At 46.1% G+C, this 11292-nt stretch overlaps 1 protein-coding gene across 1 annotated transcript in view; it reads left to right on the top strand.

Annotated features, from left to right (window-relative positions):
* Positions 1–1211: 1211 nt before the first annotated feature.
* ABCB11 (ATP binding cassette subfamily B member 11) overlaps positions 1212–11292 on the top strand; it is a 95885-nt gene continuing 85804 nt past the window's right edge. The window contains exons 1-5 of the mRNA XM_056534394.1: positions 1212–1230; positions 1496–1556; positions 6630–6868; positions 8303–8387; positions 10753–10886. Of these exons, the coding sequence (XP_056390369.1) occupies positions 6654–6868; positions 8303–8387; positions 10753–10886 (434 nt within the window). The 5' untranslated portion in view covers positions 1212–1230; positions 1496–1556; positions 6630–6653. The remainder of the gene's footprint in view (positions 1231–1495; positions 1557–6629; positions 6869–8302; positions 8388–10752; positions 10887–11292) is intronic.

Genomic DNA, 11292 nt, shown 5'->3' with positions numbered 1-11292 from the left:
ACTACACGATTTTTCGTGCGACATTTTGACTGGAAAGCGAGAAAAGCAAGTTTTCCTAAAATTTACTATGTAGTAATCATTTTAAAATGGACTACGGGTAGTCAGGTATTTATTAACTGCGACAGTCGCAACTGCGCAAAAAAAGTCGCAACAGCGTTCAAAATTTACTAAATTTACTCCAGCTCAAACATGGAGCAGAAAAAGCTACTACCAAAGTAAAAAAGGAAAAATTGCTTACGTGAAAGAAAATTATCAACAGGCTGAAACCAGTTGATAAATAAGTCACACATAAGCAAAAAAAAAGTAAGGAAAAAATTACTAAAAAAAAGAATACATAAGCAAACACTGATAAATGTCCCTCATAGTGTCTGTATTATGGCTGCAACACCAGAAGCTTTCGTAAGATCCCAAGAGATCTCAGTCCAGTTCAGTAAAACCATAGGAGGTCTGAGTATGGAGCTTTAAAGGGGTACTCCACTGGCCAGAGTTTGGAACATATTGAGGGACATTTATCAATCTTTGCTTATGTATTCTTTTTTTTAGTAATTTTTTCCTTACTTTTTTTTTGCTTATGTGCGACGTATTTATCAACTGGTTTCAGCCTGTTGATAATTTTCTTTCACGTAAGCAATTTTTCCTTTTTTACTTTGGTAGTAGCTTTTTCTGCTCCATGTTTGAGCTGGAGTAAATTTAGTCAATTTTTAACGCTGCTGCGACTTTTTTTTGCGCAGTTGCGACTGTCGCAGTTAATAAATACCTGACTACCCGTAGTCCATTTTAAAATTATTACTACATAGTTAATTTTTGGAAAACTTGCTTTTCTCGCTTTCCAGTCAAAATGTCGCACGAAAAATCGCATAATCGCAGTTGCGACAATTTTGCGACAATTATAGTAAAGAAAACCTGACTAAACCCGTTGATAAATGTCCATAATGGTGACCACCACGCCCCTCCCAAAGCAAAAGTCACCATGAAAAGTCTCCAAACAGCATCTGAGACAAACTGCAACACATTTACACCACTAAAGCAGGGTAAAAGCCAAGATACCCCCTCCCCCCCCCCCCCGTATCTTTAATGTGCTTTCTTACCATAGTGTTTTAGGACATGTGAACAGGACTTTTTTTTAAAGCTCTTGCTACTTGATTTCTTTGATACATGTTTTATTCATTTTTTGTTTATTGCTGTTCTTTGTTCTTTTTCAGAGAGAGAACTTGAGTTTTTACAAGATGGGTATGTAGTTAGAGGATACCTAAGAACTGTTCTGTACAGTGTAAGCTGTTGGGCATAGGAACACAAATGTATAGTGGAGTGTTTCCCCACCAGTGTGTTTCCAGCTGTTGCAAAAAACTTATTTCCGGCATGACCAAACATGCTGTTAAGAGGAAAAAATATATATATAAATAAATAAATATATATATATATTGGAGTTGTGCTTTAAATCCATGCATTATATATAAAACAGTGAAGTCATTGTTTATTGTATTTTGTTCCCTAGATCAGGGAAGAAAACAAAGAAAAAGAAAGAAAAAGAAATACGTGTTGGATTCTTTCAGCTGGTAAGTTTCAGTGGGTTCGTTCATTTATAAAAAAAAATAAAAAAAAGGTATACATTAGGTACAGTAGGTATATGCAACAGGGATAGCATTAAATAGGGACAGTAATGTATGATGTATCCAATATCCTTACTGCTCCTGGTCCCTTGTGCTGTGAGCTTCTTCCTTCTTTTGATGGTGTGTTGACCTTGTAGGACCTGCCTGCTCAGCCAATCACTGGCGTGGATGGGGCACTGCTGTGGTCAGCACAACAGCAGCAGGAAAGCAAGAGCATCTGGGACCAAAAGCCGTCAAGACATCAGTGATGGGGGATCAGGGCAGGTGAGTATGGGGTATTTTTTTTTATTTTTGCAGCTCACATGGCTCTTTGTAAAAGAACAAAAACAATAAAACAAAACACTGAGAGTTACAGTAGATATATGCAACAGGGGTAGCATAAAATAGAGACAGTAATATTGTGTTATTCATCCGAAAAGCTGTAGTCATAGTAAAGATTTTTATGTATAGGGAGAAATCTATCAATCAAGTTTGAGAAGAAGGTGCCAGGAACCCCCCCCCCCCCTCCCCCATAGTTCGAAGCCTCACTCCCAGCCAGTGTATGATTAGTATTGTGGTGAGGGTGTGATGGAATTACCCTAGGGGCAGATGGCATTAAAGGACATCTGCAGAGTGATTAACACTGATCGAGGGGGGTCCGACCTCCTGTACGGGGCCGCGGCTGTCCCGTGCAGGGGGCGTGCCGGCCGCAGCATGACGTTGAAGCCAGCACGCCTCCTCCATACATCTCTATGGGAGAGGCAGCCTTCGTGCCTCCCCGTCTCCCCCATAGATCTGTATGGGGACGGGGAGGAGATGGGGCGTCACCATCGACCTCTAGGTCGACACTACGCGCCTTTGCGCTCACCATGAGTGCTAATGGCGGCACCCTGTTAGGGAGATCTCGGGGGTGGGGGGGGGTGGGGGGGATCCCTCCGCAATCAAACACTTATTCCCTATCCTGTGGATAGGGGATAAGTGTTATACCGCTGCAGTTGTCCTTTAACCCCTTGTGTTCATGACGCCAGGGTGTGGTTTAACCTCTTCACCATTCGAAGGTATACCGCTGAATCCTGGGCTAGGCACGGGGGCAAATAATGACTCCGACGGCAAGTTAAGGAACAACGGCAGCTTTCCTGAGGTAGACGGGTGTAACAGTCTTAACAGTTTAGCTAGGCCCACAGAGGTGACCCGTGACTTCAGAGTCCTTAGGGCTTGCTGGGACTTGTAGTGGACTTGGATAATTTGATGCAGGACCACGCTGTATTGACACAGATTAATCTTGACTGACTTAACTGAGACTGACAAGACAGACTTCACCCCGTATGTAGCTTGTTACGCCGAGCGCTCCGGGTCCCCGTTCCTCCCCGGAGCGCTCGCCTCATCTTCGTTGTTGCAGCGCCCCGGTCAGATCCACTGACCGGGTGCGCTGCGGTCCCGCCTTCAGCCGGGATGCGATTCGCGATGCGGATAGCGCCCGCTCGCGATGCGCACCCCGGCCCCCGTACCTGACTCGCTCTCCCTCGGTCCTGTCCCGGCGCGCGCGGCCCCGCTCCCTAGGGCGCGCGCGCGCCGGGTCTCTGCGATTTAAAGGGCCAGTGCACCAATGATGGTGCCTGGCCCAATCTTCCCAATTAGCTTAATTGGCTCCCACCTGTGCACTTCCCTATATCTGCTCACTGCCCCTGCACTCCCTTGCCGGATCTTGTTGCACTTGTGCCTAGTGAAAGCGTTCCCTTGTCTGTTCCTAGTCCGTGTTCCTGACCTCCTGCCGTTGCCCCTGACTACGATCCTTGCCGCCTGCCCCCGACCTTCTGCTACGTCCGACCTTGCTTCTGCCTACTTCCTTGTACCGCGCCTATCTTCAGCATCTTCAGCAGCCAGAGAGGTGAGCCGTTGCTAGTGGATACGACCTGGTCACTACCGCCGCAGCAAGACCATCCCGCTTTGCGGCGGGCTCTGGTGAAAACCTGTAGTGGCTTAGAACCGGTCCACTAGCGCGGTCCTCGCCATCCCTCTCTGGCACAGAGGATCCACTACCTGCCAGCCGGCATCGTGTCAGTAGATCCGGCCATGGATCCCGCTGAAGTTCCTCTGCCAGTTGTCGCTGACCTCACCACGGTGGCCGCCCAGCAAGCCCGACAGATCGCCCTTCTAACCCGTCAGCTGTCGGAAATGTCCACCATTTCGCACCAACTTCAGTCGCAACTTCTCCAGCAATCTTCTCCTCCGCCAGCTCCTGCACCTCCTCCGCAGCGAGTGGCCACTCCTAGCCTCCGCCTGTCCTTGCCGGACAAATTTAATGGGGACTCTAAGTATTGCCGTGGCTTTCTTTCGCAATGTTCCCAGCACTTGGAGATGATGTCGGACCAGTTTCCTACTGAAAGGTCTAAGGTGGCTTTCGTGTTCTGCCTTCTGTCTGGAAAAGCCCTGTCATGGGCCGCACCGCTCTGGGACCGCAATGACCCCGTCACTGCCTCTGTACACTCCTTCTTCTCGGAAATTCGAAGTGTCTTTGAGGAACCTGCCCGAGCTTCTTCAGCCGAGATTGCCCTGCTGAACCTGGCCCAGGGTGTTTCTTCCGTTGGCGAGTACGCCATTCAGTTCCGTGCTCTTGCTTACGAGTTGTCCTGGAATAGTGAGATTCTCTGCGCGACCTTTAAAAAAGGCCTATCCAGCAACATTAAAGATGTTCTGGCCGCACGAGAGACTCCTGCTGACCTACATGAACTCATTCATCTAGCCACTCGCATTGACATGCGTTCTTCCGGATGGCGTCTGGAGCTCCGCCTGGATATGGACTTTGTTCGCACGAAGCGTTTTTTCTCTCCGGCTCCTCTCTCCTCTGGTCCTCTGCAATCTGTTCCTGTGCTTCCCGCCGCGGAGGCTATGCAAGTTGACCGGTCTTGCTTGACACCTCAAGAGAGGACACGACGCCGCATGGAGAATCTTTGCCTGTACTATGCCGGTACCGAACACTTCCTGAAGGATTGTCCTATCCGTCCTCCCCGCCTGGAAAGACGTACGCTGACTCCGCACAAAGGTGACACAGTTCTTGATGTCAACTCTGCTTCTCCACGCCTTACTGTGCCTGTGCGGATATCTGCCTCTACCTTCTCCTTCTCTACTATGCTCTTCTTGGATTCCGGATCTGCAGGAAAATTTTTTTTGGCCTCTCTCATCAACAGGTTCTACGTTCCTGTGACCAGTCTCGCCAGACCCCTCTACATCTATTGTTTTTACAATAAAAGATTGGACTGTCTCGTACGTTTCCACACAGAACCCCTCCTAATTTGCATCGGACCTCATCACGGAAAAATTGAGTTTTTTTTCCTCAGGTTCTTTGGCCCCAAGAAGAGGGGGAGACCCAAGGGGGGGGGTACTGTTACGCCGAGCGCTCCGGGTCCCCGTTCCTCCCCGGAGCGCTCGCCTCATCTTCGTTGTTGCAGCGCCCCGGTCAGATCCACTGACCGGGTGCGCTGCGGTCCCGCCTTCAGCCGGGATGCGATTCGCGATGCGGATAGCGCCCGCTCGCGATGCGCACCCCGGCCCCCGTACCTGACTCGCTCTCCCTCGGTCCTGTCCCGGCGCGCGCGGCCCCGCTCCCTAGGGCGCGCGCGCGCCGGGTCTCTGCGATTTAAAGGGCCAGTGCACCAATGATGGTGCCTGGCCCAATCTTCCCAATTAGCTTAATTGGCTCCCACCTGTGCACTTCCCTATATCTGCTCACTGCCCCTGCACTCCCTTGCCGGATCTTGTTGCACTTGTGCCTAGTGAAAGCGTTCCCTTGTCTGTTCCTAGTCCGTGTTCCTGACCTCCTGCCGTTGCCCCTGACTACGATCCTTGCCGCCTGCCCCCGACCTTCTGCTACGTCCGACCTTGCTTCTGCCTACTTCCTTGTACCGCGCCTATCTTCAGCATCTTCAGCAGCCAGAGAGGTGAGCCGTTGCTAGTGGATACGACCTGGTCACTACCGCCGCAGCAAGACCATCCCGCTTTGCGGCGGGCTCTGGTGAAAACCTGTAGTGGCTTAGAACCGGTCCACTAGCGCGGTCCTCGCCATCCCTCTCTGGCACAGAGGATCCACTACCTGCCAGCCGGCATCGTGACATAGCTTATCAGGTTTTGACGTTCACCTGTGGGGTAGTGGACTTGTGGATGCGTGGCTGCGTGGTAGGCTTCGGGCCTCCTCAGGACACCAGACACTCTCTCAGGACTTGACCTCACTGTTCCTCAGCAGAGCAAGAACTAACTAGCTAGCTCCTCCCAGGGTTTATATGGGGGAGACTATGGAGGGGTCCCATAGGCCACCCTGTAGGTCACATGGTCACTGGTACTTTCCTTGGTTACAACACTTAGCAACACTACTTAAAGGTATATGACAAGTTATACATTACAATAGATAATACACGTGGAAGTTAACTACTTAGGGAACACAGACAAAAGGAGGCCCAGGAGTCACTGAATAGAGTCCGTCTGACCGGGCAGCAATGGTACAGGGGTGTAAATCCTGTACTGGGCCACCACAGTATGATTACTCTGAAATACTCCAGTGCATACATCATTGAAATAAAGAAGCCTGTCCATATTTAATGCTGTCTATGGTTCGAGCAGCATGAAACTGTTGACAGGTTCTTTAATCCCCAATATCATGGAGCTCTCCCGCACCTTCCACATACAATTTTTATTACTTGGGTCTTACTTCTAGTTGCTTCCGAGGTTTGGGAGGAAGGAGGGGAAATGCAACCTCTGTCCTTACTATTGCTTTTCTCTGGAGAGTACAACATATTCATGCATGCCCACATCTGTCAAGTGTGCACGATTATGTCAAAGGGGAGGTATGATCTGCCGCTCAATGCTTGATCTCTCCAGTGATAGACAACAATCCAGTTATTACATCAGATTGTTGACAAACGCTTCCAAAATCATCGGTAGAGGCCGATAGTTTTCTAATGTACATGGACAGTACAAGAATGGGATTTGTTATGGTCAGATAGACAATTGTCAATATACTAACCTGGATGTCTGCTCTCTTCCTAGTTCCGCTATGCTTCCACGAAGGACATGGTCATGATGATAGTTGGGGCTGTGTGTGCATTAGTCCATGGGGCCGCCCAACCCATAATGCTTTTTGTCTATGGACTAATGACTGACATATTTATTGCATATGACAAAGAAACCCAAGTGCTTCAGGATGTCAACAAAACTTGTATCAATGACAAAGTCAGCTGGGTCAATGGCACCATCTTCGAAATGGATAACTCTACGGTGTCTTGTGGGTAAGAGGTCACATGTCTACAGTTTTATTATTTATAAGCAATGACTCTACGATACTTTAACCCTTAAAGGGGTACTCCGCCCCTAGACATCTTATCCCCTATCCAAAAAGATCTCGGCTGCAGCACCCCAGACGTCGGGTGCACAGAGCGAACTTAGCTCCGTGACGGATGACTGACGATGCGGGGTGGAGGCTCTTGATGTCAAGGTCATGCCCCATTCGTGACGTCAGGGCCATGCCCCCTCAATGCAAGTCTATGGGAGGGGGCGTCACGCCCCCTCCCATAAACTTGCATTGAGGGGGCATGGCCGTGATGACACGAGCGGAGCGCAGCCGTGATTTCACGAGCCTCTGGCGCTGCACTCGACGCTCTAAACGAATGCTAAGCACAGTAGGGATATTGTGGGGGTAGCCAGCGGTGGGACCTCCGCATTCAGACATCTTATACCCTATCCTTTGGATAGAGGATAAGATGTCTAGGGGCAGAGTACCCCTTTAAGTACACAAGGATTTTTCCTTTTTGAACTTACCTTTTTATTTCTCACTTTCTATTAGCCATAACACTTTCAATATTTCACCTACAGACCCATATGAGGGCTTGTTTTTTTGTGCCCCCCCATTCTACTTTGTAATGACATCACTCATTTTACCACAAAATCTACATTGAAACAAAAAAATATTTGTGGGGCAAAATTGAAAAAAACATAACAGCAGTTTACAACATTTAGGGGGCTTCCATTTTTACGCAGTGCACTTTTTGGTAAAATCTGCACCTTATGTTTATCCTGTAGGTCCATGCGATTCCAATGATACCCAATTCATAAAGATTTTGTTTAATTTTTCTACTTTTAACAAATTATAACCTTTTGTACGAAAATGAGCCTGCTTGTCCTCTTCTGACCCCTATAACTCTTTTATTTTTCTGTATAGGGGGCAGTATGAGGGATCATTTTTTTTGCGACATGATCTGCAATTTTTTTCATCAGTACCATTTTTTGTTTTGATAGTACCAAAAATCTGCCTTTCTGGATTTTGGCATTTTATAAAGTTTACGCCAGTGATGTGCAGTTTCATTAACGCTATATTTTATTAGTTCACATTTACGCTGGCGGCGAACAAAAATCCTTTAAAATGCAGCCTGTTAATACACCAAAACAGTGGTCTTCAAATTGTGGCCCTTAAGATGTTGCAAAACTACAACTCTCAGCGTGATGAGACTTGTAGTTTTGAAACATTTGGAGGGCCACAGTTTGGAGACCACTGTTTTGGTGTATTAACAGGCTGCATTTTAAAGGATTTTGTTGGTTCCTCTTGCAGGTGAAAGGTTCAGTATAATGTACGTTTGAACCGTGTAGATTAGAGCTGCACTTTATATTTATGGCAGTCTGTTACACTCCGCTCACCCTGTACTGTGACCTTTCATCTTATTTTACAGGATAAACATAGAGACTGAGTTGACCCAATTTGCCTACTACTACGTTGCTATTGGAGTGATAGTTCTGGTGATCAGCTACTTTCAGGTACAGGACCATCAAACTATAACATCAACTGAGTGTTCTCTTTACTCACTGTAAAATGTTACATTTAATTTTCTATTACATTATATTTATGCTGCCTGATTTTCCAGGTTATTATTTTTAACAAAAAGAAATGATGAATCGCACTCACCGCTCCGGTATGGATTTAGCCGGTTTATTCACAAATGCAGAGACAAGGTGCAGGGTGCAGACATGGACAAGACGTGGCTACTTCCAATGAATGGGTGACAGCTGTTGCGCGAGTGCACCAGCACGCTTCCTCAAAGAGGGTTTGCGGAAGCGTGCCGGTGCGCACGCGCAAAGGCTGTCACCCATTCATTGGAAGTAGCCACGTCTTGTCCATGTCTGCACCCTGCACCTTGTCTCTGCATTTGTGAATAAACCGGCTTAATCCATAACGGAGCGGTGAGTGCGATTCATCATTTCTTTTTGCGAACATTACTTGAACTGTATTCTACTTACCTGCACCCCGCATGAAGGTTGTATAACTGCCGCTGCTTGTGCTGTGTTCGTGTCTTCATTGTATGCTGGGTTGAAGTGCCGACTTCTACATCTCTGTGCAAGCATTATTATTTTTAACATTTACTGTCTGCGTCGGATTTTGTGCCAGAATTGAAAAAACCCTGACTAACTCTCATTTTGCTAAGAAAACCCGAAAAAGGGGCGTGGCCGCCAGTAAAGGGGGCGTGGTCTCCTAAAAGGGGGCGTGTTCCTGACATTTTCACAAAAACCCAACATATTTACTAAGGTTTCCACATAAAATGTGGTGGATTTGAGCTGAGGAAAACCAGACAGATCAGAGCATGTGTAAAAAAGCTAATGTAGGGAAAGGGGAAAATGTAGGGAAACCTTAGTAAATACCATGGAAAATAAATTGTAGGGAATTAAAACCCACAAAGAAACCTACACAACACTATTAGTAAATGAGGGCCACTGTGCGAAATGATCCCCCACACCCAAAAATCCAGTGCCACCAATGTGATCCCCCTCCAGTCTCTGCTAGGTAGTCATGATAGAAGGGATTATCTGGGTTTCTCAGGAGATTGAAGCAATCAAGGACCCACAGAAGAACAACCAGATAACTATTTGGCCAGCATATGAAGGGGGGGCAATAGTAATTCTGGATACATAGAAGTATGTAAATAAGTATAAGAAGCAAGTAGACAATTTTCACATGACCTGACCCCTATATAAATGAAACAACTGGAGAATATATGTAAAGAACCATTGCAGGAGAACATTCTAGAGAAATCTGAATTCAACTTTATCATGGGTACCCAAAAAAGATAACTAGTATTCTACTGTCTACTCAAGATACATAAGAACCCAGCTGACCCATGAGGACTACCAATAGTTTCTGGAAATGTCTTGTTAAAGCTACAATTACACCGCAATTTTTCGGCAACAGGACCTGGCAGGGGAATTTAAAACCCCACTGTTGCCATATCCCCGCAGGACGTGGTTTTTAATCCAGCAACAAAAACAGATACAGTTTAAAAATGAGCCGACTAGTTATCAGCTACTGTAACTAAGTACAGTGGTCCCTCAAGTTACAATATTAATTGGTTCCAGGACGACCATTGTATGTTGAAACCATTGTATGTTGAGACCATAACTCTATGGAAACCTGGTAATTGGTTCTGAAGCCACCAAAATATCATCCAAAAATTGGAAAAAGTGAGGATTAAAGAAAAATAAGTAGATAACTAATATAGATAAAGCAAATCCTTACACATAAAAGTAAGAAAGATCTGCTGGGAGCTGTAAATCACTGTCTATTTAAGTGTTTACCAACCAGGGTGTCTCCAGCTGTTGCAAAACTACAACTCCCAGTATGCCCGGACAGCCGAAGGCTGTCCGGGCATGCTGGGAGTTGTAGTTTTGCCACAGCTGGAGGCACCCTCTTGGGAAACACTGGTCTGTGTAGAGGACAGGAGCTTCTTCAGGGTCCTGTACAGAACACGCAATGTCATAAAAAAAGGAAAAAGGAGCTGCCCTCACTTGATGTCCAAAGGAGCAGCTAACCCTGGCACAGGTAACGAGTACAGAACATGTAATACCTCCCTGTACTGTAGGGGGCGCTACCAGACACCAGTCAGTGCATGCACTTTAGAAATACACGGGTTTTTACCATCCGATTGGTTGGTTCTTCCAGCCATTGACACGTTTCACAGATTCCATTAGCATTATATGTTAAGTCTGGTTTCAAGTTACAATGTCCCAGAAAAGACCATTGTATGTTGAAACTATTGTATGTTGAGGCCATTGTAAGTTGAGGGATCTCTGTACTGTATCATCGTCACATCGTGCACAGAATTGATCACACTATTTCTATATATTTCTACAGATTTCTCTATGGGTTATTGCTTCTGCACGTCAGATACAGATAATTCGGAAAGAATATTTCAGGAAAATAATGAGGCTTGATATAGGCTGGTTCGACTGCAACTCTGTTGGAGAGCTGAACACAAGGATTTCAGAGTAAGGATGGAAATATAAGGGGAATATAACTAGTGTTGGGCGCGAATATTCACATTTCGAATTTTTATTGCGAATATCACAAATTTGCGAATTCACGAATATTGCAAATAAATTCGCGAATATAGTACAAATATTCGTCTATATAGTCGCAAAATATCGCAAATTCGAATATGGCCAATACTGCTCATCACTAAATATAGCATGTCTTGTGCTGGTTCGCACTATCATACTTCTTCATCCTGGCACTTCCTATTATGAACCTCTTAAAGGGGTACTCCGGGAAAAACCTTTTTTCTTTTAAATCAACTGGTGCCAGAAAGTTAAACATATTTGTCAATTACTTCTATTAAAAAATCTTAATCCTTCCAGTACTTATTAGCTGCTGAATGCTACAGAGGAAATTCCT

Source organism: Hyla sarda, chromosome 8 (assembly GCF_029499605.1).
Source record: "Hyla sarda isolate aHylSar1 chromosome 8, aHylSar1.hap1, whole genome shotgun sequence".
Taxonomy (NCBI): domain Eukaryota; kingdom Metazoa; phylum Chordata; class Amphibia; order Anura; family Hylidae; genus Hyla; species Hyla sarda.
This window is presented reverse-complemented; position numbering and strand designations above follow the sequence as displayed.